We start from the raw sequence: 27912 nt of genomic DNA on the forward strand, positions 1-27912 counted from the left end.
GCATTGCCAATTTTGATAAAATTTCGTCACTAAAATTTTTATTTTTATTTCTTTTTTCGATAGTTTAAGAAAAGATGTCTGCGAATTATTTAATTGAAACTAGAGAAAAAGTTCGAGCAGAGTTTTCTCGCGAGTTTCGCCTTCTCGTAAAGCTCGCGAGATTCTCGACATTCAATTTAAGCGATTCATCGGCTGTTTTATATAGAGCTTATGATTTCTTCTGGAGCGAAAGCAAAAATTTCCACAAAACCACAACTAAAAACACTGAAATGTATAGAATGCTGCCAATTCAGCGACTGAATTCAAAGTAGAGAAGCTCGCGAGTATTACGAGTATGTCGAGATTCGAGTATCTCGCGAGAATAGAACGTCGAGAAGCTCGTGAATATTACGAGCATTTCGAGGTTCGAGAATCTCGTGAGAAGCCTTGTTCTCGTTGTCTCGTTAAAAATATTAAGTATTGTGAACAAAATAATACATATGTATAATTAATATGTTTTTGAGTTAAATGTCATTGGAAAGCAATATAATCAACAAAAAATTCACAAGTAAGAAAAACAAGTGTATAAATACTGTACATACAGCAATTAAGTTTATGACGAGAACCTCGCGAGATTTACTAGTACTTCAAGGCACGAGAATCTCGCGAGAAGTCGAAAAACTCGCTTGTGTTCGAAAAGAAATCGTAAGCTCTCGAGTTCTCGATTTCTCGGGTCTAGAAAATCTGGCTTGTGTTCGAGAAGAAATCGCAAGCTCTAATTGAAACTATGCAAACAACCAATCTCAGAAACGTTTTCGAAAATAGATTCGAAAAGTCGTTAAAATTTTACAAAAATTCGAACTTAGTCCTCTTTCTCTGTTACGAAGCGAACGCTCGTTTCGCCTCAGAGATGAATTTTTCGCCTCTTTGCACTATGTTAAACGACCAGGGCACAAGACGGCAACAGCTGATTCTTACGTTACGATAACGTAAAAGACAATTATTTATAACGAATCTTCGGAAAAAATTTTTCAAAAATCAGAAAAATTTTTGAGAGACTTTAAACTTGCTTTGTGAGATAAAAATTTATTTTGGTCTAAAAATGCATACTTAAAAAAATTTAAAAAAAAGCTTGAAAAATTCCTAAAATTTTCTAGAATTGAAAAATCTTTACGAAAACGTTTCTGAGATTGTTTCATTTATTGATTAATTTCTGTTACAAAATTCAAAGAAACTTTGTTTCAAACTATCGAAAGTAAAAAGAGGAGGATTTAATGACGAAATTCGATAAAAATTGCCAATGTTTTTTTCGTGTTCGCTACTGTTAAAATCATATTCAATTTTTTTTCTTGAAATTTTAAATATGTTACCCTTGTCATCATCATCATGACAAGTTGGCGCACATAGCCAAATGTCACTCAAATTTTCATCTCATCACCAAAACTCGCACCTTTTCACACAAAGCTAATACTACAACAAAAAAAATAAAATACAACAACAAAAAATTCAGAAGACGCTCCTCCAGATCCACTAAACTTTTGAAAGAAAACGAGTTTGACTTACAACTCGTTGACGTACTCTAAGCCGTTAAGTAAATGTTCAACATATCAATGCAAATGCCAAAAGCTCGTGGGATTATGACTATGGTGCAGACAGTGAAATAAGTAGAGTTTTTATTGCTTGTATAAAAGCTTAAAAATCGTCATATACTTGGTAACAACGAGTCAACAAACACATTTTGGAAATAATTCATTGATGGTGGGCCAAAAATGGGGTGCATTTATGCGGAAGCTTCTATGCAGGCGTAGATTTTTCTCGTGAACCTTGGCCTGGCATCAAAGCTTAAAGACTGCTTGTGCTATTTTCTCCAGCAACAAATTAGGGAAATCACTCCAGTGTAGAGTCCCCTTGTTTAGCTTCGAGGTACTCAGAGAGGTCTTTGTCTCGGCATTGTTAATCTGGTCTCCATGGTAACTGCCAAAAAAATTAAAAACAATCGAACATAATTTGTAAAAACTGGCTCCATTATGTTCTATAGGAATTAATAGGTCGCTGAAGAAATATATATTTAATTAAAAACAATCGTTCTTTTTTATCTACGCGTTGCGATAAGTTTTTTCATCTTCATCAGGCAGACTGTATATTTTCACACAAAATATATAGCATAAACGAAAGGGCCTACTAGCAGAACGGCAAGTTACCTTGCTTGAAACACAAGCAAGAAAAGAAATTTAGTACCGCAAGGTTGTGGAACCTAATGGCATCACTACAGTCCGCTAGCTGGAAATGATTTACAAAACGAGTGTTGCTTTGACCTAGATCCCACTGAGCCGAAGGATGTTTTAAGTAATACCAAGAAATCGCCTAACAACTAGCTTTTAACACTTCCCAACGAATGCACTATGAAGCAAAAATATGGAACTGAACCCAAAACAATAAAAAATCGTTATTCTGAACCAGGCATATGGGTCGTACCAGAACGACGCGCTTTTCATAACTTAGGACCAATTAGTGCTGGACATTCATTGTGTATCTACTGCAACAGGATCAGGCATAAGACTGAGGAAGTCTGGGTGCTGCAACAAGAAACAGTATGGCCACAGCGGTACCCCGTACTCTCAACGAGTTTCCTTGTGAAGGCACAAAATCTGACTTCCTCTTACCTTCCTTGCAGTTTCTAATGAAGTTTGTGGTGCGTTCCCCCGCGATAAGGGGCTTAAGAATTGTTAGACTGTTAAAGGGGATGGCCCCTCTAAATTAAAAATTAATCGTAGTGTTGGAGCAGAGACTTTCTCTGAGCAACTGCAGGTCGCACTGTTCATCCGCCTCAAAAGCTTAGCCAGCACATCTAAGCGCATGTACTTGGCAGTGAGAGGGCCTACGGTAATTTGCTAAAAAATACAATAAGACTCGCAACCTGTATGCATATACTCGGAGCGATGCTGCTCTCATGACGCTTAACGGCCAGATTACATCCTTTAAGGTAATCAGAGTGTGTAAGAGATAAGCACGACTTACGCAACCATTACACTTGTCAGTGTTTCTGCTCACATGAACATTGAGAACAACGAGAAAGCTGATGAACTTCCCATGGCAGGTAAATTGGTAGATATCACTGAGACGGTCATTGTACATCAACCACTGACAGCAATTACTGGAACATCCATAACAAGTACAAATGATTGTCATACGAAAAAGGGATTATTTAGCCAACTGTAAGACAACCAAATAAATATGATTCGACAACAAGTAGAGAATTGGGAGCCAGGAAATAAATCTACAGAGTCACTGCCACAATAACAAGGCACCGGCCATTAAGACAATATACAGAATGATTGGAGAACCACTTCAATGCGAATACAGGAGTTGCGACCTTGAATATAAGGCATAAGAATGACGTAAAGGAAATGCCAAAACAATGTGCATAATTCTGTTTGAGACTGGATAAATATTCGTTTTTATTACAACGGAACATAAGTTTATGACTTTTACCAAAATTTCCCAAATTTAACTATTAGTTTTCAGGGACATATTCCTTAGCTCCTTTATAGCCATTCATTTGATTTCTTTCCAACTGGCATTTTGAATAAAAATTTTCAAAATATTTACTAAACTCCATCCCTGGAAAATACCATATCATCCATATGAATGTATTCAGAGCAGACATGATTACCTGACACTTGGCTTCCAATTCAGCAGCATTTGTCGCATTGCAGCCCTCCTGGGTTGCTATACATACAAAACAAAATCAGCTTTGATTTGATGGTATCTTATCTCAAAAGACTGTCAAGCAACGTATGCGGTGATCAAAAAGGGACAATGTTGATTTTTGGGTTACAAACGCCAAGTGGTCGCAATTGCACATAACCCGCTGTGCACCGGAGTTCAAATTAAAGTAAACGAGTAAATATCATAAATAAATAAATAAGTTGACTTCACATTGCAGTTGCACTTTATCAACCTTAATTGCAGGCTGGCAGACGTTGGCTATGTATAGAAATTTTTGAACGCATTCCAGCTTGCATTACGAGTCCTCCACATGCTTTGCTATGAATGAGTGTGAATAAATTAGTTTTGTATGCTTGTGTGTAGTGCATTGTAATGTGAACTGCCTTGCGGTAAACATCCGTCTGTACCGTATCTGTTTTTTCCATGCTATTGATTGATCATGAGAGGAAGAGTAAACAGCATACCTTAACTAGTCAAATATCAATATTTAAAGGACAGATTTTCAGTGCTGCTGAAATTTTTTGTTTGCCTACAGTAGCATTCAAAGTAAACATGACAACATTGACAGGAACAGGAAATAAAAGAAAATCATTGATTTTTAAGGTGCAGAACTACTGCAGCCGTTGCTTTACTTAGCAACTCATAAAGGAAGAGCGGAGATGTGGTAAAGTAATATTACTTTAATAATAGTTTATTCAGCTGCGTAGACGACCTCGGACATCAGTCGGAATAGGAACAAAAATAATTATTTCGCCGACTGAATATAAAATGAATTGCCTCGGGATTTCCACCATTCTATTAGGGGAAACAACTTTGATATGCATATGCTCATTTTATTTGTCCAGATCTGGAAATTCTGCTTACCTCTTTTATTTAAGCTTTGAACTATATTGTTCTCTATTGTATTGCCTTCGGTTCAAGCCATCCGGATTTAGAATAAGCTATTTTATATATTAAGAAATGCGAATTAACCGGTTACGAATTACAGCGTATCGCAGCCTTATAAATGAAATGAATGAAAAATTGCTCCAATCCAAATCTAACACCGCACACCGAAATATGCGCGAAAGGTGCAAAATCGCTGAGTCGCTCTCCTTATGCCTTATGATTCATATGATACTTGCAAAAGCTAGCACGTATGGCAATATCAGGTGAAGTGAGCTGCGTACCAGCATGATAAAGGGTTTAGACAAAGAAAGTACGGTTGCTTCGATGCATTTTGTAGTATCTTCCCGGGAAAACTTACATAACAGAGAGAACCGCTATAATGCTGCAGGACAGTATAGCCACAGAGATCTAAAAGGCAGGACAGTATAGCCACAAAGATCCAAAAGGCATTAGGCCCTAATACGATTAAATTATATATGGTATTTAGGAGTCGAATGTAATGATTTTACTGAGAAGATGAGCAAGGTAATTGCCGAAGGGGATGTAAACGGAACAGACAGGTCCGTACGAATACTACTCAATTCGGGCAACGAGCTTACTGCGAAACAACCAGGATGATTACTAGGTCTCAATATTATGAGGGACCCTATAGCGAAGATTTGATAGCAATCGGAATCTAAACACATCTGGCGCGGGAGTCCGTATGGGCACTATCACAGGTACCATGTAATGCATCGTGCCTAGTTTAACCTTTTACCCAAATAAGAACAACATTGGTCGTGAAACGCTCCACATAGAGTCGTGCTACTTTTTAATTTTCTTACATACGTGTTTAATGCCGAGTGTTTTCCAAAAAACTGTTGAGGTGAACCCGTTCTATATATAATATTATCCAGTCTCAAATAATATCTAAAGTATTATGATGATGATTTAACCAGTACTAGAATCCAGAACCCAAGAGATCATGTTTCCATCACACCACGGCCTGCGCCTACCCAAACAAGATATAACTTGCGCAACTGGAATCTTTGGAGGAAGATGAGAGTATACATATTTAACGGGTGAGGATCTGAAGACCCCAAAATTCCTGTGAAAGGAGGTCGATCAGCTTCAAGGTTCACTGTTGTCACATCTTATAGCCCTCACTACAGTCGATTTTCGTACCACGAACAAAGAACTGCCGAGCTAACATTTCCCAAAACTTTCAGAGAGTGTTTTTGTCGCTAGACAGATAAACATAAAAGTACTTGAAGTTAGCTACTACATGATAGTCGGAACCATTAACGATCAATATGTTTGAACATTTGTCTGCGCCTCTTGGTCCTTATCTTATAGAGAAGCTGACAGGGAATGCGGTCTCATTCCCACCACAAATCCAACACTACATCTGCGCTGCTCTTCCTCTACATGACCACTTTGGTCATCAGATACATTTTAGGGCTATATCATTGGCTTTCGCTCTCTCTAAGCTATAAACCAGCCGGGGCAAAGTAGCTTTCCTTCATTGGATATATGTTTTAATGTGGCGGACCCATAGTACGATACCTGGTTTCAAAATTAAGGAATATATATTTACACACTTTTATTTGAATCGCGAGTCCCGGTTTCAATAACACCTCTTGTATAAACTTTAGTGATTCCTTAAGCTTCTTATACATGAGTCTACTTTCTGGTTAATTCTATAAATTCAATCAAAATGATTAGAAAATCGACTAGTAGTCACCTTTAAGGCGAGTATTTCAGAGTGGCTTTCTTTGAACTTTCCTGTTCTAGAAATAGTTCATTCAGGACTCCAAAAAAAAAATAATCCATTAGGAATAAGACGTTTAGATAAATGGAAACTTTCCGGTTTTACTTATATATTCCACAAATGGGCTCGCTCTCCATAACATGCTATCTGCAATAGTCCTAGTAGACCTAGTCTTTGTGTAACCGGGTCAGAGACCTCAGTCCTTTCAGGAACCAAAAAATTTTCAATTTTGTGCTATATAAAATAGTTTTTACGAATTAAGAGAGATTCAGTAAATATATTACTCACCTCTTCACATTGCGGCACCGTTTCACATTTTCTGCCTCCTTCACACTATCCCAAGAATCACCAACACCCAACGAAGACATTTCATCCAAACGCTCTTCATCTTCCAAACCCGAATCTTCTAAACTAATATGACAACTGGTCATCGTAACTTCTTTGCCATTATCGCCAACCTCAATCCAATCAGATGTACGTATGCGCGCCGAACGTTCGGTACCATAAGGCGACGAATCCGATGAACAGCCAGAAGGACAACGTTTACGTGGTGCAACAACAACACCATTTAATTTATTATTACGGTTATGCTTTTGTATATCATCTTCATCGCCATCTTCAGTATCTTCTACATTATCAGCATCGACGTCTTCAGTATCGGGATCATGATCATCTAAAGAATTGTCTCGTTGACGTGTATTCGGTTTGTTGGTTTTGTTTGTTTGTATAATATCACTGTCAGTTGTTGCGTTATTTGACGCTATATTCTTTGTTGATGCTAATGTTGTTGTTGCACTGTTTATTGCTGCTATTGGTTTACTAGATGGCGGTGATACTGGACTATTTAAAGGCGTACTAATTTCTTTAATCAATTTATGTGTCTTGCCGCTAGTCAAATTCTCCATAGAACTACTTCTACCACGCATAGCAGCCAACTCCGATATGAGTATCTCATGAAAAGCTGTCTTACGTTCTGGCGATTTTAAAATATTCTCGATATTTTCACCCAATGTTGGGCTAGCTGGACTTGTGTTGATATTTATGCGCGTGCAATTATTATTGGACGTTTCACTGTTGGTGGTTGTGGTGCTAACAACGGTGACCGAAGCACCGCATATAGGATGCTGTAAAGCTTGCTCATGTTTCGTAATCATTGGCGGCGTCTCGCTAGCATGACGCTGTTGACTTACAATAATTTCCGAAAATAAACGTTCCGCTGCATTTCTCAAATTATTCTTAAACTCAGCGGTTTTACCACCTAAAAATGATGTGGTATTAGTTGCTGCAACGCCCGTATTGATTGTTGTAATATTGGCACGTGTTGTAAAATTATCGAGTGTTGTTTTCGAGCGACGAAATAGCGAAACACTGGATGAGTTAGTAGTATTCAAGCTGACATTATCATCGTCCAAATCCAATGTAGCAACAGGCACTTTAACTATTTTACGTGGACGTGGTAAAGGTTGCGCAGATGTAGGTAATTGATCGAGTTGTATTTTACCAACGCGTTCAAAGTCAACACGTCCCAAACTGAGACGTGTATCTTTGAGGTTATGCGTTTGAGTTTGCGCTTTCGGTGAACCACCCATCGAATGATGACGACTGAGATTAACAGCGCTGCTAGCATTTTGTACAATAACTATATTATTGCTTGTACCACCAGACACATTTGTAGCGCTTACGGAGTTTGTGGTTGGTTTCGGTTCTGATGTTGCAGTTTTTGTTACACCGCCACTATTAAGAGGCACTTTGTTGATGCTTGAATTTTGCTCGACCTCAGCGTGTGCACCATTTTGCTCTGTAGGCGCTTTCGGTTTCATAGTTGGTATATCAGGCGCTTTTCGCAACTTTAGCGGTGGTTTAGTACCGAGTCCTGTTGCGGTTTTAGGAGTGTTTGTTGCCGTTGTAGGCGGTACTTCCGGCCGTTTGGGTGCACTCATTGACGGTGATTTATAAATAACTGTACGTCCAGCAGCTCCGGTTTGTGCAACAACTGTGCTCAACCCGATCGGTTTCTTTTGTATTAACGGATGTTGTGAATTTTGTTGCATTTCATTTGTTTGCACACCACTAGCACCAACATTCTCGCGTCCATTCACTGTTGCAGTAGCAGAACTGGTTGCTGTGCCCGTATTATTTGTTTTATTAACACGATTCTGTGCATTCACAACTGCTTCTACACCATTGCGCTGTGTTTTCAATAAACCCGCTGAATTTGCGGTTGCATACGATGGCCTCGGTGGTACGGGAGGTCCCGCTTTTTTCAACGGCATTACCACCGGCACCGTTGTGGTAGACATGTTCTTCGTTGGTGTTATTGGTTTTGTAGTTATAGCGGCTATTGGTGTTGCCATAGCTAGTATTTCGTTTGCGCTGATTGTTTTCTAGTCGCTGATAGTGCTTCTTGTCGTCTTTGCCGTTTCTTTTTCTGTTGCTTTAAGTCTAAGTCTAATCAAGTTTTACTAAAGCGTTCGCTATTAGCAATACTTGATTGCTTGTATTTTCTATGTTTGTAGCTTGTTTTTGTTTATGTTCTTGCTCTTGCTTGTTTTGTGTATGTCCGTCGTCTTTAGTGGTGGCTCTCGACACAATATCCAACCGAAAAACCTGTATTTGTAGGTCACTATTTGTTTGTGATTCTTTGTTGTTGTCGTTGTGTTAGCTGCACTTTTAGTGGCACTATAAACTCGTTTTCCCACTGCACTGTCAGTTCACACCGCTCGTTGTCTCTGTCGACTTTTGGTCAATTTTTTAAATTTTTTTTTTTCAATAAAAATTTACTATGGCTGCTGCATTCACTTCGTACCCCGCTTACGTCTGTTTTAACGCCTCTATAAAGAGTTGTTTCTTCTGCTGATGCTAGTCTATACGCGTCTAGCGCACTTTTCTAGTTTTCGCTTTATATTTAGCGTCGCGCGCGCCTATTTAGTTTTTTTAATAGCGGAGGCTGACTCGTCTGTAACTAAAATTTGAATGTAGGTTAGTTGAGTACTTTGCTGGTCACTTCGCGCAATGGTTTATAAGCTCTTTACATACAATGTACTACATTATAGACTATAGAGAGAGTGACAACTAACTGACCGTAGTCCCGCTTCACTAAAGAACTCGCCTTTATTCTGCTAAACTAGTTTTAAAGCAAACTAAACTTTGTAAAATTTCGCGCATGCGCTTGGACATTAACGTAGTACATAAATATCGATTTCGATGAATAGTTTTTAGTAAGGAAAACAAAAAGACTTCCTCCCATCGCCGTAACACGCATGCGCGCCTGGCAAGGCGTGTGTGGGTGCCTTATGCAGTAAACGTTTCACTTTTCTGGTGCACTTAAAATAAATCGCGCTTCATTCACACACTCGCCACACGCACAGTGAAATTATTTTAACAAAAACTAGCATTTGTTTGCACACTTTACGCCTGCGCAACACTTTTTACACTCGTAAATTGAAGAGAAAGACAAAAAAGGAAGCACTGCACAAATACTGCTTTTCTGCTGTTGATTGCTGTTGTTGTTGTGCTTTTTCTGTAGTATTATAGATTTTATTGCTTTAAATTTTGTCTATTTGTTGCAAAAATAATGTTTTTTGATGTCAGTTTTATTTGTTGCTTGTTTGCCAAAGGAAAGGTTTTAGATTTCCTACTGTGTTCGAAAAATTTTTTTAAAATTTTCTTGAACACAATTTTTTTAACCGATTTTCCTCTTTTTTTCACCTCTCACACATAAGCTAACAGCTGCAGTTTTTATCGCACTATCACTTTTTTAAAGTTTTTTTAACATATTTTTTTATTTTTTAATCGCTGCTCTCAATTCGAGCTATCGTTAAATGACACTATAAAGCAAAATTTATTTCTAGCGATCGAAAAAAAACAGCGATAGGATTTTCAGTTTTTATTAATTTTTGCTCTTTTTTATTATATTTAAAAAAAAAAAAAAATTTTAGATTGTATATCGAAAACGATGTAATAATTTTTCAAAAATTGTTTTCGAAAAAAATTTAAAACTCGAAATTTTTTTCGAAAAAAATTTGAAATTCCAAACAATATTTCAAATCTTTATGAAAATGTTCAAATTTTCTTTTTTCATTGCACAATTTTATGGTCTAATTCGTATTGATTTTTTTAATTTGGTTTCTAAATTGTGTTTTAGAACTGCTTCCATACAAAGTGTGTAGAATTTTATTTTCATAAATACAATGCTAATTTCGTGATTTTCTATTTTTTCTTTGTCTTGTTAAAATAAGTTGGATTACAAAACGTACACTTAAAAATAAAAACTTTGACATTTTCATTTAAATACTTATTTAGAAATTTTTCAGTTTTTTAAATTTTTCGATACCATTCTCGAAATTTCGTTTGCATAGTTTTCGTTAAACAATTTATAATTGTTTTTTTAACTAACAATGTTTGCAAATATCGAAAACTTTTTCGAAAAACTTTGAAAATTCGAAAAATTTTAAAAACTTCCACCACATTAAACATTCCATTAAGAATTTTAGGACTTTGTGTATACAAAGAAAGTTTTGTTGCTTATTATTAGCAACTTCTGTTTTTGTGTTTTGCATTCTATTAACACACGACAACTCTGTTTATGGAACTCTTGGACATTACGTTTCAATTTATTGTAAGGAACTTTTTCATTTTTTGAAAATTTCAGAAAAAAGCATCAAATATTCAGGACTTCAAACAAAGCTTATTACTTTAGCTATGTATTGAAACGATATTCCGTCATCCCATGTCAAATTAAATTTTGAAACAAACCGATCTCGGCGTTGTGCTATCTTCATTTTTCGTTAAAGAAAACAAATTGCTGATTTTTGATGGCCTTGTAAGTACTTATTATTGTAAAAAATTTAATGAGCTGATAGGCCTTAGTTAAATAAAACACAATATTTAAAGTTGTGTTTTAGTTTTACTTCGTCGATATTTCGATTTCAGTCTGAAATCATCTTCAGGAACATATGACTATGTTTGATCGACTGTCGATCAAACATAGTCATATGTTCCTGAAGATGATTTCAGACTGAAATCGAAATATCGACGAAGTAAAACTAAAACACAACTTTAAATATTGTGTTTTATTTAACTAAGGCCTATCAGCTCATTAAATTTTTTACAATAATAAAGAAAACAAAAATAATAAATGTTTCTATGAAATCAACAAAGGTTTCATATTTATTGGAAATATTGAAGATACTTGGTACCCGTCCGCTTTCCTCGTCGCTCTCTCTCTTCCTAACGTAACGGGTGCCACCAAAAAAAGTTGGTGTTTGTAAAAACAGTCTTTTTACAACTTTTACAGATTTTTTTAGTATCTTAAACATGGTTCAACTATATGGTTGGCTCATCTGTTCAAATTGTCAAAATCTGTGTATTGATGTTGTTGCGAATGGTATGGAATGGAAACAATTTGTTGGTTTCATTTTGAGTTTGCGATCTCCTTTTGACAATCCCATCGACCATGCAATGAAATAAATAAAATCAGCTGATGAGATGAGCCAACCATATAATTGAGCCATGTATCCTAAAATTCCAATTGAAGATTAGGTAATTTCTAATAACATTTTTAAACACTTTTCAAGTTTTATAATTTTTTCAAAACCCTTTCGAAAGTGGTCTTCGCAATTTTCGTTATATAATTTTTTTTTTTTTTTATTCCATTTTAATTTGTTTTATTTTATTTTTTTTATTCCATTTTATTTTATTTTTTTTATTTTACATACATTCATGTGCATAAATAAGATCTTCTTAATGTCTTTATCATAGAAAAACATATATTTCGACTAACCACTATTTGTGTTGCCTTCACATCTTCACAGCCAAAAGCAGTCCTGAGAAACGTTACTGCCACGGCACACAAAAAAACGAAATATTTCTTTAGTTACAATCAGCCTAGCAAAGCCTTATTTTTGTTCAAAACTGACATGTTAGTAATCAAATTTTGTATTCCTGCTTCTTTCTTTTATTTTATCTCAACCCTGCTCCTATCTTTTCTTTTAACAACCGAACATGTCGTGATTGAATGCAGGCGTGTAGCATCATTGGTTGGGACGGACGCACCGCTACCAGGTCCACCTATCGATTTTAGCAAAGTTACGCAGAGGCGTATATGCCTCTGTGCATATAAGAAAGTGCACCCAATTACACAAGGAGAACTTGCCCCCGAAAAGATATTAACGAAACCGATAGCTAGCGATTACTTCAATCGTCTCTCACTCTTGCTCGCGGAGATAAATATCCTCTTTGGTGGTGTAGCCGAGCAGGGGATCATATTTCTCTCTTTACCTACCACCGCAGCTGGCACTATTGTTTTCGGGCGATCGTGCGAAAATATATGGTGTGGTGTGGAACATCGTTTGAAAAAAAGGACGCTGCAGCGATGAGAGGTGCATGGGAGAGTAAACGTGACGCGGAGAAGGACAAGAGAAATGACAGTGCGAAAACTTGCTGCTTGCTTGCTGCTATGTCTGGTTTTAAGGGGCTCATTCTCTATAACGAAAAGAACGTTCGTTTCGCCCCAGAGACGAATCGCTAGTATACTTACAATATGTTAAACGATGGCAACATATCATTTGACAGTTGCTTTCGGCTTCCTTATTGACATAAAGTTAGAGACGTAAAAACTGAACGAAAGTGATAGATAATACTATTGCTTGAAGAAATCGTTCGCAATACAGAATGAAGCCCTAAGTTCTGTGCAAGACTAATAAGGATCCATTAAAAATTATCATAACTGTCTGCTCTTTCGGTACCTTTATTTTTAATCAGGGGAAGTGGAGGCCTCCAATGTGCTGAGAGAGGTTGGGTAGGTGACGTGATTTGTTACGCAGTGGCCAAAATCTTTTAGGCGGTTAAGACTAAATAAATTACATCCCAAATACATTTAAATAAGTTGCAATACTTCTGTGCTGCCAAATTCTAGTGCAGGGTTTAATAGCAAGTAAGCCAATATTCATTACAAATTCATTTGATTTTTGTTTACATATGTAAAAAATCGAATTCAAATCGTTCGAATAGCTGAAAATTACAGGTTAACCGAATAGTCGAACGTGAAGAGTTAATCGATAAGTCGATAGCTTTCAACTACTCGAATATTCCTAACCAAATAACAATATTCGACTATCGTCAAAATCGAGTTATTCGCTTAATCGACTAACCGATTAGTCCGTGCTTTACTGTATTCGCTTAAAGCTTCTACTTAGAATATATTTCTTGTCTTTAAGCACCGTATGAGTAGCATTCTCCGCTTAAAACGGCACACCAAAAAAGTTGATTTATTATTTTCTTCATGTTGTTGTTGTTGTTGCAGCAATGTTTCGCCCCACCTAATAGCTGCGACCGATCACAAATTGTCATCAATATCCTCTAACGGGAGTCCAAGGAAACTTGCTGTTTCGACAGGGGAGGACCATAATGAAAGGGGGGTTAGAGGCGTTGGTTCCACAATACAATTAAAGAGATGGTTGGTGTCATGTGGGGACACATTGCAAGCTGGGCATACATTTTGTATGTCGGGGTTGATTCTGGATATGTAAGAGTTTAACCTGTTACAGTATCCAGAATGAAGTTGAGCCAGAGTGACTCGCGTTTCCCTGGGGAGTATGCGTTCCTCTTCCGCAAGTTTTGGGTACTGTTCCCTGAGTACTGGGTTAATCGGGCAATTCCAGGCATAAAGGTTCGACGTCTGTTTGTGGAGTTCACCAAAGACCTGCTTGTGTTTTTTTGCTTCATACGGCTGAGTTCTCAGGTGCCGTATTTCCTCAAAATGCTTACGGGGATGACTCCTTAAGTCCCTAGGCGGTGTTGACTCATCAATCAGATGTTTATTGGGATGCCCAGGTTTCTGGGTATTCAACAGGAACTGTTTGGTTAGCATCTCATTTATCTCTTTGATGGAGAGTATTCTCGCCTCATTATAAAGATGGTGTTCTGGGGACATAAGAAGACAGCCCGTGGCGGTTCTGAGCGCAGTATTTTGGCAGGCCTGTAGCTTCTTCCAGTGGGTGGTTTTTAGACTTGGCGACCATATAGGGGACGCGTAGCACGCATACGGCTGGCCAATTGCTTTGTATGTGGTAATGAGCCTTTCTTTGTCTTTTCCCCAATTACTGCCAGCAAGGGATTTGAGGATTTTATTGTGGCTCTGGATTTTCGGAACAATTGCAGCTACGCGCTCACCAAAATGTAGATCCTGATCAAACGTCACACCCAAGATTTTGGGGTGTAAGACAGTTGGTAGCGTAGTGCCATCGACGTGGATATTCAAAATGGTCGACATTTAGGACGTTCAAGTTGTAAATAAGGTCGCGGATGATTTAGTCGGTGATAATGCTGGTTTCGCGAGGCCAAAAAACTGGAGAGATCAGGGAGGTAGCCGTTTATTCTGTTGCAAAGCTCATCGATCAGTGGGCCCGGGCCTGTGGCCATTATTGTGCAGTCATCGGCGTAAGAAACGATAGTAACTCCTTCCGGTGGCGAAGGTAGTTTTGATATGTAGAAATTAAACAAAAGAGGGGATAGGACACCACCCTGTGGCACCCCTTGTTTAGTTCTTCTTGGCTTTGATGTTTCGTTTCTGAATTGCACCGATGCCTGCCGGCCACCCAGATAATTTGCGGTCCACCTTTTAAGACATGGGGGAAGGGTAGACCCTTCCAAGTCTTGCAGTAATGTGCCATGGTTGACCGTATCAAAATCTTTTGATAGGTCTAGCGCTACGAGTACTGTTCGATGATGGGGCTTCTGATTTAAACCACAATTTATCTGGGTGATAATGCCATTTAGCGCCGTGGTGGTGCTATGGAGTTTTCTAAAGCCATGCTGATGACAGGCTAGCTGCAAATTTGCTTTGAAATAGGGGAGCAAAATGGCTTTAAGCGTCTTGGCTACTGGCGATAGGAGAGATATCGGGCGATATGACTCTCCTATGTTAGCTGGTTTCCCAGGCTTTAGTAGCCATTTTCCATTTTTCGGGTATGACAAAGGTGGAAAGAGGCAGGTTGAAGACATGTGCTAAATATTTGAAACCTTCTTTCCCTAGGCTTTTAATGGTTTAGCATGACCGATGGCATCCTCGACCTCTTTGGCTGTGATGGTAATTGGTGACGCGCTGAACTTATGTTTATGTGCGTTTCTGTTGGCCCTCCGTCTATTTTTTCCGACCGTAGAATGCATTATATATATTGTGGGCAGAAAGCGCTCGCGCAATTTTTCGCATCCGACAGCACTTTGCCGCCAAATGCGATGGAAACTTTGTCATTGTGCCTAGACGGATTCGATAGGGACTTTACAGTGGACCAAAGTTTACCTACACCGGAAGAGAGGTTACAACCGCTTAGGTGTTCCTCCCATTTCGCCCGCTTGTGTTCACCCACAAGCAATCTGATGCGTTGGTTTAGATCCCTTATTTGGGGGTCGCCGGGATCGAGCTGTCTTATAAGGTCACGTTCTCTCGCTAAATTTGCGGCCTCTGCCGAGAAGTGGGGCCGAATTTCGGGAATTCTACCGTTGGGAATGAAACGAGCCGAGGCGGATTCAATGACCTTGCGGAAAGCACGCTCCCCTTGGCGGGCATCAGTTGGGATAGGGAGGGAAGCATAGTGGTTGTCTATAAAGGATTTGTAGTCGTCCAACTTTCATTTTTTATAGTTAATGAAAGTGCGTTTTTCTGCGACGATGAAGTCGGCGGAACGCTCGAACGAAATAAGTATAGGCAGGTGGTCGCATGCCAATGTTACCATCGGCTGCCAGCTGACGCAGTTTACGAGCTCTGCGCTCACGATTGAAATATGTCAGCTGAACTGTGACAACTTCCTACCATACGTGTGGGGACGTCTCCGTTTATTGTGCAGAACGTCGTTTCTTCTATTTGATCCGCTAACATCTCACCCCTACTGTCCATCCGCAAGTTTGAATGCCATATATCGTGATGGGCACTGAAATCTCCTAAGATAATGCGATTGTTTCCAGTGAGAACGCCGCTGATATCAGGGCGGTACCCACTGGGACAACAGGTGACAGGAGGGATGTAGATGTTCATGATTTCTAGGTTTGCATCGCCCGACCGGACAGATAATCCTTGACGTTCTAAGACACTGTCCCTGCGGTCGATGTCGGGATCAAATATATGATATTGCACAGTGTGGTGTATGATAAACGCGAGGCCGCATACATTTCTGCTCTCGCGGTCTTTTCTGTGGACATTATACCCAGAACAGGTCTGCAATGCAGATCTTGCCTCTTCATGAAGTCGACTACCTCCGTGATCTTCCCAGTTAATCCATTACAGTTTAACTGCAGAATTCTGAAATGCATGGGGGGAGACGTCGTCACTCTGGGAGTAAGTGACGAGTGACTACGCCTGGGTTGTGGAAGGCCAGAACGCGATTGCTGTTGTGGCCCTGGGACTAGACGCCCTTGGGTAAGCATTGGGGTACCCGGTGTATTTGGGTATGCGGCCTGACAACATGGCGCAATGAAACCCGTCGGGAGGTTGCCGTCGCGGAGCCCAGAACATCTAGGAAAGTGGCACCGTCCATGGCAGGAGCTGCATTGGGCGGATGTCGCAAACGTATATATTCAGTGCTGGCAAACGGTGCAAAGGGAGGTAGGGCGGGAAAGAAGACGGGGGCAGGGGCTGATGCTCGACATTGCTCCCGACTCTACTGCAGAGATTGTAGGTATGAGTTGGAGCAGCCGTGTGAGTTGGTGGCGCCGTGGGGCGCGAGCAACAGCGTGTACTTGTTGTGGCTTGCTGAGCAGCAGGGCTGCTGGAAGGTAGCGGGTAGCGCTAAGGCGCAGACTAGGGACGTCCTAGGGCGTGAACAGCAAGGAGCCACAAAAGATTTGTAGAAGTTACGTGGACGTCTGGTTTTGGGTCTAGCCCAGAACAACCTGTCCGATGCAACCATCCCTTACACGAGACACACTGACAAGAGTATGACCGTCCTAAAAAGATTCTTTCCGGCAGATGCAGCATAACCATTTCTCAGGACCGGGGTCACGAGACGGAACCGGATTGGGCTCTATACCTTCCCGGATCAAGAGAGTATGGAACACTCCCGCTACAAGGATCTGCGGGGAGGATGACAATTTGTGGGAGGGACGCAACAAATTAAATGGGGTTACACTGAAATGGCAGTTCTTGATCGGGAAAAATCCCGAGTCGCTCCGGTACATAGAACCGACGGCCTTGGGAAGCGTATTTTCTTCATCGTGATTAACTGCTCATCTGGCGTGTGGATTTTATTTTTGTAATACGGTGATTTTTTTAAGGTCATAAGTCAAAGCACGCCATCGTGAATAACCCAAATGTAATTTCTGTGTATTTCCCAAATGTAATTTCTGTGTATTTGATAAGACCCACATACCGACGCACGTTGAATTACACGTCACTAATAGTCCGGTGGTGTGCCTACATACAACAGAACCTTTTTCGCACTTCTCTAGACTCAAGTACGTATTTTGAGATGGTGTATCCGAATATAGCCCTTATTAATCGCGAAAAAAGTTGACCGATTATAGCAGCTCGGAATTATTGTTATTTAATTTTGTAAAGTCAAAGTCAACAGATAGATCCAGCAAAATATACATTTTTTTAATTTAAGCGGTAGGCTTCCTCGATAAGTTCAGAATTGTTCCGAAAGGCTTAGAACATACATATGTACGTCCGAAAGGTTTCCAATAGATATCGGTTTCCCTTGGCCAGGTTTTTCATCAACCCTAAATTTGACTGTTTCATTTCCAATGCTTTTGCATGCTTTTTATGTCGCCAGCTACAAAAATTTCCAATATACAAAATGTTTCATTGTCTGCAATTGGGGAACCTGACTTGAGTATGAATTGCATATTAATTTATTATTTTGTGATGAATTTCTTTCTTGACCTAAAAAGGCCATGAATAATTTTAATATCTTAATGCGCTTATTTGTTTGTTTTTGGCGTTGTTGTTATTGCTAATTGACTTATTATTATTCAACTTTTACATATGCACACATTTTAATAATTTCATTTATTTGTGCAAAATTTTTACTTTTGACAAAAACCAATATAAATTTGTATATCCAGCTATGCTTGTAAAACAGGTATTATAGCTTTAATCGTATAACGGTGCACTGTAATGATCAAAAGGAGTGTAGATAGATATAGACTTGAACAAATCATTATTATCAGCATCGAAAAAGATATTAATTGAACAATGTCCGTCTTTCGGTCCATCCTTCTTCTAACATAACAAAGAACACAAACGTACAGGTATTTAATATACTGATTTGACTTATTTTGTTTTGTTGTTTTTACCCTTGTCAAATTTGGTTTTGAGACAAACCGGTTTCGGCGTTGTGCCATCATCAGTGTCGATTTTCGTTCTGATCTGTTGTTGTCGCTTGTCCTGTATTTATGAGCTAAGGAACGAATATTCAATAGCTAACACAACAGAGCTAATAGAGAAAATTGAGACCGTAGAGCTAACAAAGAACAGCAAATTGGTATCTTTTGACATACAAGATTTATACCCATCAATACCACTATCGGAGACTTTGGACATAGTTAGCTCAACAATAGTTCATAATACAAAAAACAAAGTGAAAAGTATGCAAATCACAAATACGCTAAGAACCACTTTACGTCAAAACTATTTTCAATTCAACAATAAAATATATAGACAAAAAAATGGTCTTGGAATGGGAAGCCCCACATCAGCAATTCTTATGGAAGTGTTCATGCGAAATCTGGAAGAAAAGTGCATACAGGAGCTGAAGTCCAAATTAGGCGTGTCATTTTATGCTAGATACGTGGATGATATAATATGCGTTTTAACTACTAATAACGAAGAGCTTGTACTGGAGCACCTCAACAAGCCGCACGGAAATATAAAATGTACAACGGAAACCGAAAAAGACGGAGGAATCAACTATCTAGACCTCACGGTAAATATTGATAAAGAAGCCAAAAGATTTAACTATGACATATATAGAAAGCCAACGGCCACTGACACAATAATACATAATACTTCAAATCACCCCCAACAGCATATAAATGCAGCATTAAGGATCTTGGTACATAGACTTCAAAGAACACGTCTCACACAAGAGAGAACTTGAGGTCATATATAATATCGCTGCAAACAACAGATATAAAAACGCACTAGTAGATAAGCTCAGAAGGACAAATGGAAAACCAAAAAGAAATAATGAAAAGAAAAATAATAGCTGGACGACTATGACATATACTGGAAAACAACATCTAAATTGGCAAATTTCTTTAAAAAATACAACATTAACACAGCATTCAAAACATCGAACAATCTAGGGCGAAAACTATGAACTAACACTAACTCACAGGATCCGTTTAGCAGTCACGACGTATACAAGCTTACCTGCGGATGCCAACATAGTTACATTGGACAAACAGGACGGCAAATAAGACCGAGGTTCAGAGAACATATTAGAGATTACAACAAAAAAATACGGAATCCAAACATTATACCCGAGTCTAACTTCGCGAATCACATGATCGAGAATGAATGTTCCCCAGCAAACATCAAAAAAACAGTTAGGGTTCTTCACATACAAGCAAAAGGCCGACGTCTCAACTTACTCGAAAACATGGAAATCTAGAAACAGAAAACATTCAACGGTAGAAAAATAAACGAACAGATAAACACAATTTCTGACACAATGTTCGAGCCTTTAAAACTTGTTTAATAGAAACAAAGTAATCACACAGGCACAACAGACAAACACGCAACAACAAATAAAAACAACACAATTAACGCACCAAACAACAAACACACAAAGAAGGTCAATCGACTAAAATTACGGATTTTTACCTGCCCCAGTCAGCCACACAAATCGATCAGTGAAAACCACCCTCGGTTCTGAATGAACACACAGCACTTACACATAACTAAATATACACAAGCATCAATTTTGAAAATACCTGCGCATGTATCTACGAACTATAAATACAGGACAAACGACAACAACAAATCAGAACGAAAATCAACACTGATGATGGCACAACGCCGAAACCGATTTGTCTCAAAACCAAATTTGACAAGGGATGACGGAAAATCGTTCCAATATACATCATCACACTGATTTGCCTGGGTTCAGAAAGATTGGTATTAAAAATAGCGGAAAATGGAGCATAACCACGCCCACTTTTTCAAAAACGAATACATATCTCGAAAAATGGAGTAAAATGAATTTGTTAACACATATTGATTCCAAAATTTAACAAGCCATATATCCAAAGCCATGGAATATCATTTTGGCATAAGAGTTGGTCCTCTAACTGAGTAAAAATAAACAATATCGCGTGGCGACCACGCCCACGTTTTTGAAATTTAATTCTTAAGTTTGAATATAAGAAAATTTGCAACATTTGTGGGATGTAACTATATTATACTGATACTCCATCTCAGTTCATGATGATGATATTGTAAAGCTGAGTCCGAAAATATTTAAAATGACTGTCCCTTTTTTATTGAATCTTCCCTCAATACTTTTGACAGGTAAAATTTTTACGCAACTTATCCATAAAAGTTTTCTGTTAAAATAAGAGAAATCGGTTGAGATTCATGCCCACCATCTTAGAGTGGCTGTGAAAAATGTATCTGTAGAATTTGAAATTGGACATTCTTTGAACAACTAAGTTTTTTTTTTAACATTGCACACATGTATGAACGATCAGTGGTAAAAAGGGGATTTTATATTAAGAATGAATAAAAGTGAACTTTATAAGTACATCCGTAAAAGTGGGACAAAAGAAAAAAAGTCAGTAAAACTGGGACTTATCATATATTTCAATTCAAACAAGGATAGGTCAGTTCATGTAATAAGGCAAGCACTCATCGCTGTTTTCATAAGAAGAGGACATACCAAATCATTAAAGTAAATATGGATGCATCACTACATTCACTAAAGGGAGGTGCATGTATTTTCATATCAACTGATATGGAGCTAAGTCCCACCTTTGTCCTTGCGTAACCGATTAACCAACTTCGGTCAAATTTTGAACGGGAAAAAGAGGTATCGTATATTATTGCACCATTTTTGTGCTATAGCTGCTTGCTTTCGTGATCACATCAGAACTACTTCAATAATATTTTAATGATAATTTCGAAAATTTGAGAACCAATTTAGAACAATTTCAAGATTACTTCGGGATTATTTAAGATAACATACCAGAGCAGCTTCTGGATAATTTAGAGACTATTTCGAAACCATTTTAGGACTGCTAAAGTTCGAGATTATTTTCGGATTTATATCGGTACATATTTTTAACAATTTCAGCAATACTTATTATTTTAAGTATCACTTCAGAAAAGCTTCTGCATTGTAAAACGAATTTGTTAATATATCAATTTTGTACTATTTTCTCTACGAATGATGATTCGATGTTTCTGAGAAAAATCATATGCCGCCTTAGCATTAGTTGGTGAGTAAAAACGAGTTATTCAGTAAAAATGAGACTCCCATATAACTTTCATATACGGTTTCGATGAGTTGTCCCATTTCTACTGATTTGTTTCTTTTTTCGTTTTTACGGATATGTTTTAAATTATTTCTTTTATGCACTACGTTAGGTTAAGTTGAACAGGCTGGTCCATGAGAAACTCACATAGACTGAATGAGTCCGTAGTGTTACCAGAAGTTTATTTAACAACCAAACTGTAAAACCCCATCAAAAACCAGGACCTATGTTGTAAAATAAATAGGACGCTCTTGGCGAATACTAGGAGCTTTCTATGATCTATGCCACTTGCTGCTTCTAGATCTAACAACTGTATGACTTCTAATAGCTTGCCTTAGCCTGGCAAGCGCAGGGCACGAGCACAAAACGTGCTCTATCGTTTCCTCCTCCAACCCGCACTACCTTCATCTGCTATCACTGACCAAGCCTTAAAGGTATGTGACAGCAGCAGGCATTGTTCAGTCAGAATACCTGTAATGAGTCTACTCTCCTCTCTTTTTATTTATAGAAGCAACCTTGTTACACTTTCCAGCACCGCGCATGGACCCACGCCTTTCCCGCTTATCGTGTGCACCTCTCGCCATCTCTTAATCTCACCCAATTTAATTGGGACGTTCTCTTAGCAAGCTTCAAGGGATACGCCCTTTTTAGCTGGGGCATCCGCTTTTCCCTTCCCAACTATTCCCATATGCCCTGAGACCCAATATAGATGTAACGTAAAGTACGCAATGAGAGTTCGTAGCCCCCTCTCTGCCTGCATTAATAAGTTTGGCTGACACTCTCATTTTTAGGACTCCAGTGCATCCATTCACTAGCTTAGGAGTAATTGTGTTAGATTGCAAGGTACGAAAGGCTGCCTGGCAGTCTGAATTAGAATACTCTTCGAGGATAAGCTTCTTCGTAAACATTCTCTACCGCAAACTTCTATTGCATAGATTTCTACCTGAAAATATTGGTGATAGCATCTTAATTCTATAGATCTCTTTAAGTTTGGCCCGTAGATGCCAGCTGCCCTTTTTTCGTCATCAAATTTTGATCCATCCGTGAACCAGACCTCTGGGTAGGGTAAGTATTTGGATTCCCTGCTTATCAAAAAGTTACGTTTACAATGGATACCTCAAAATTTCGTGAGTTTCTGAGCGTGGGGTCGTAGCATCACGTAGTTTCAATACGGGATTGCATGCTTTTTAACGCAGAGATATTTTGAGGTCTCAATGCAGCAAGTGTTGTCGCTGCCCCCTTAGAATAGGGAAGGGAGACATTCCGACTAAGGCACAACTAGTCGAGGTAGTTTGCTTAGTTTTGTTATTGCTGTTCTTCGCGTGGTCTTCGGGCAACAAAATAAGAAAGCATAAGTGACTATTGGCTACACAAAAGTATTAAATGTCCACTATACCATTTTCAAAGATAGCGCCCATGTTTTGCGATAGGGTCGAGTGCATGCTAAGAAAGCTCTTGTTGCTTTGTTTAAGGTAGCATCTAGATGAGTATTCCATGTGAGGGTTCTGTTCAGTGTAACCCCAACTTTTTGGTGTCACTCTGGAATGGTTCTGCAACTAGGGTAGTTTTGTTAGGATTAATACCAAGCCTTTGCTATCCACCACCTTTCTATGATGCATGCAATTGGATATTGTTTCTCGTGCCTTCCTGATGAACATTTTACTGAGTCATCTGCATGCCTTTGTGTGTCAAATCCATTGGATTTCAGGAGGTCATCTATGGATATGGTTCGCAAGAAAGGAGAGAGTACACCCCCTGGAGGATATCCCCTAGTGTCCACAATTGGCTCAGTTGTCCGTCCCAACTCAAGGCTGATTTTTCTTCTATTTAGCATGGATAGCACCTAACAAGGGTTCAATGGGCTTATATCCTTACCAATGTTTGTTTAATAGATTGATACGTCGTCTTAGCGAAACCTGCTGAGATGTCAATAAAAACGCAGAGAGCTATATTTTTAGACTCCAAAGCTTTTTCAACTTTTTTTCTGTGAGGCAATAAATAGCCATCTCAGTGGATTTTCTTGCTTGATAGGCAAACTGAGTACTACACAGAGAGAGTTTGTTTAGGTTCACCTTCCTAATATTCTGATCAAAAAGTTTTTCCATACCTTTAAGAATAAAAGAACTGAGGCTAATTGATCGATACGACGAGGACAGCTGCTTGATGTTCCCACGTTTTTGTATAAATAGTACCTAAATACTGAGAAATATTTAAAATATGTAGTTTCTTAAGTAACTGAAGTTGCTGTTAATGTGTTCCTTTTTTCAGCTTTTTTTTATACAATTATTTTTTTTTTTTGATAATTTCAATTTTTATTATTACACTGTGCAACAGCCGGCTGGGTAATGGACCAAGCCCACTTTTTTGTTGAAAAGGGAAGCGAGGCGCCTTTTCAGGAAGAAAAAGCGGAAGCAGAAAGGCGTGAGTGCGAGGAGCTTGAGCTGCTAGCCACCAGGAATAACGCCCGAAAATTTTACGAAAAATACGGCGACAGACGGAAGGTTTTAAGACCGGGGCAAACTCCTGTAGAAACGAAAACGGCGACCTTGTAACTGATGTTCAGAGAGTGCTTAGATTATGGAGGGAACACTTCTCTGCTCTCCTGAATAGAGGCAGCAATTCACCGCGCAGAGATGAAGAACCCCACCCCGCAATCGATGATGATGGAATATATGTCTCCCCGCCCGATGATGACGAAGTTAGGATAGCAATAACCAGATTGACAAACAACAAGGTCGTGGGCGCTGGTGGATTGCCTGCGGAGCTATTCAAGTACGGCGGCGAGGAGTTGGTAAGGCGCATGCAGCAGCTTCTTAGCAAAATATGGACGGACGAGTGCATGCCCGTCGGTTGGAATTTAAGTGTTCTTTTCCCAGTCCACAAGAAGGGGATACTGCCAAATGCACCAACTATCGTGGAATCAGCCTTCTTAATAGAACCGGCTGATTGGACCTTTTTAGTGCGGCTTCAGACATGGTAAATCTACCATCGACCAGATTTTCACAATGCGCCAAATCTTGGAAAAAACCCGTGAAAAGAGAATCGGCACACATCACCTCTTCGTCGACTTTAAAGCCGCCTTCGACAGCATGAAAAGGAGCTGCCTATATGCCGCTATGTCTGAATTTGGCTTCCCCGCAAAACTTATACGGCTGTGCAAAATGACGTTGAGCAACACCATCAGCTCAGTCAGAATTGGGAAGGACCTTTCCGAGCCGTTCGAAACTAAACGAGGTTTCAGACAGGGCGACCCCCTATCGTGCGATTTCTTTAATTTGATGCCGGAGAAAATTATACTAGCTGCAGAACTTAACCGCACTGGAGCAATATACTATAAAAGCGTGCAATTACTGGCATATGCTGATGACATTGATATCATCGGCCTAAACACCCGCGCTGTTAGTTCTGCTTACTCCAAACTGGAAAAAGAAGCGGTAAAGATGGGTTTGATGGTGAATGAGGACAAAACGAAGTACATGCTGCCATCGAGCAAAGAGTCAGCACATACGCGCCTTGGCAACCACGATACTGTTGGCAGCCATAATTTCAAAATAGTAAAAGACTTCGTTTATTTGGGAACCAGCATCAGCACTAGCGACAACATCAGCACTGAAATCCAGCGAAGAATCAATCTTGCCAATAAATGCTACTTTGGACTAGGTGGGCAATTGAAAAGTAAAGTCCTCTTTCGGCGAACGAAAATCATACTCTACAAGTCACTTATCGTACCCGTACAAAGTACTATCTCCGTTTTTCGAAATTAGCCTCCAAAAAATAGATATCGGCTTTCGAAGTTCGAAATTTTACATTTCGAAATTTAATTTTTTTTGTTAACGCGTTCAGCAAATTAAAAAATTAAAAATGTGTTCGTGGTCCGCTCTTTTCCCTTATTTGAAAGGCTGAATTCTTTTTTTGAGAAATTTAGTATAACAGCTGTTATACGAGGTGAAAACACAGAACTTCGAAAATATTTAAAAACCTCTAATTTCCGAATTTTCGCAACGCATATAAAAAAAGCTTAATAGTGCTGTGAAGGTGGTTAAATTGCCTTTATTTTGATATGCATATCTTTAAAGTTTATGAAGAAAAATTTATCGAAAAAATGCGTTTTTTGTAGAATTTCAAAATTCGAAAGCCGATATCTATTTTTTGGAGGCTAACTTAGGACAACGGAGATAGTACTTTTTATACTTTAGCCTCAATCTCCTCAAAAAAGTTGGTTTGGTCCAATACCCAGAAAAAATTTTGATTTTGTCGCATAGTATTATGGAATTTTTCCTTCTATTTCACGTTGTATTATTCTTATTAAAAATCTGCTGCTGGGTATATAATCTTGGATACTGTCCGCACTAAGAATATTATACTTGTTTTTTTCTTTTTGTATTGCCAAGTTAAGCGTCTCATTTATTTTTCACAGGAATTTATTTAATTTAATTCTATTAAAATTAACTTTTGTTGCAGGTTCGCGATTACAATAGGCAAACACACAGCTACACACACACACTCGCAAACATATCAGTTTTAAAGCACACACCCACAACAATGCTTTTTTATTGTTGAGAAACGTCATCTGCACACCGGTCTTTATCTGCGTCTCTATTGTCTGGAATTCTGATACCTAAACGTCAAGTGCAATGGCTGATGAACGCGACTGAGCAGCAGCAACGACATCAGCAGACGAGATAACACTCAACAACACAATTTTACTAGTACACTGATGCACATCCTGTAATCAAATATATATGTATATGTATGTATGTTTGTATGCCAAATTTGTCTTTTTTATGCTATTTAATAATCATTATCATTATCAGTCGTGCTTAAACATTTTATCGTGTTTTTTTTTTCTTATTGATGTTGTTTTTATTTTTATTTTCGGCCTTTCAAAAGTTATATCAAGAAGAATTTCCGAGCTCTAGGCCACACATATATATTAATAATAAAAAATCAATTAATTATACCATATATGTTGTATTTATTTATTTTGCCGATATTTCGATTTCAATTAGAAATCATCTTCAGGGCTTCTTATTATCACAATACATTACAAAGTTAAGTTAACTTATTGTAATATACAAAAAAAAAAAAAAAATCACATCTCTTCGAAATTCCCCTTCACTAACACTACACTTATACATACTTTATTGCATTGTGTATTCATTTAAACAAATCAACAAAAATGTTGTATCTAATTGTATGTAGTACATTATTCTTTGCATTTCGTCGTTGAACTTTTTAAAGTTATTTTTATGTCGAACACTGTTTGTCGATGATATCGCATCGATAGCCGTGTTGTACCGCTTAGCACGAGAGCCCGAAACAAACTGAGGCTCTACATAAGCTCACCTTTGCAGCGGCCGCGTGCTGCCATTCTGTCATACCTACACATGCATACATACATTCATATAAGAAACCCCAGTGTAATAGCCCCAAATGCTGCTCAATTGTTGTTTTTGCGGCGCTCACTTGAGCTTATGTGTTGTATGTTGATTTAGTTGTTTGCTCCATAGCCTGGTGCTACCCAGCTCTACCTCACTATTACTACTCATTGAAATGAAGTGGCGCTAGTCTCTCAATGTTTTTATTCTCTGCATCACTTTTGTTTTGTTTATTTTTAGCTTAACTCCGCTGTGGTCATGCCGCATAAAAGTCGTAACAGCTCTTTTTGATGTGCATGCTTCCTTATGCTAATATGAATGTGTGTATGTGTGTTTGCGGTTTTTGTTGTATTGGTGTATCTGTGTTTTATAGTGCGCGAGAATGGCCGGCTAGTATTTGCAATTAACCTGTGTGCTGTCTGTGTAACTGAATGGTGATGCCACCTTTGGGAGCTAAGCCATAATACATGGTGGATAGCATATTGTAGCGGTTAAAAACAAAGTCTAGCTCAAAAAAAACACGAAAGACTGATTCCCCGTAGCAGAATTTCAATAAAAACACTACATTTTGGTAATATGTGTGATATATAGTACGTGCATATTAGGTTGGTTCCTATGAATCAAAAAACGATTTTTCGTATCCCTTCAAATGGTAATAACAAGATCATATATATTTTGATACCGGTTGGAGAGGATTAAAGGGTGTCGCACAGGGGT

At 38.6% G+C, this 27912-nt stretch overlaps 1 protein-coding gene across 6 annotated transcripts in view; it reads right to left on the reverse strand.

The window, feature by feature from the left end:
* The window catches only part of LOC137238226 (serine-rich adhesin for platelets), a 193104-nt gene extending 165974 nt beyond the window's left edge, over positions 1–27130 (reverse strand). The window contains exons 1-2 of one of the 6 annotated variants that reach the window (XM_067762989.1): positions 27023–27130; positions 6635–9308 (exon numbers count right to left, since the gene is read on the reverse strand). In XM_067762989.1, coding sequence (XP_067619090.1) covers positions 6635–8700 — 2066 coding nt within the window. In that variant the 5' untranslated portion in view covers positions 8701–9308; positions 27023–27130. Of the gene's footprint in view, positions 1–6634; positions 10174–23924; positions 24166–26778; positions 26924–26957 lie in introns of those variants that run through there. The other 5 variants (XM_067762988.1, XM_067762987.1, XM_067762986.1 and 2 more) reach the window with 5 other exon arrangements.
* Positions 27131–27912: the final 782 nt, after the last annotated feature.

The sequence above is a fragment of the Eurosta solidaginis genome, chromosome 1, assembly GCF_040869045.1.
Source record: "Eurosta solidaginis isolate ZX-2024a chromosome 1, ASM4086904v1, whole genome shotgun sequence".
Taxonomy (NCBI): Eukaryota; Metazoa; Arthropoda; class Insecta; order Diptera; family Tephritidae; genus Eurosta; species Eurosta solidaginis.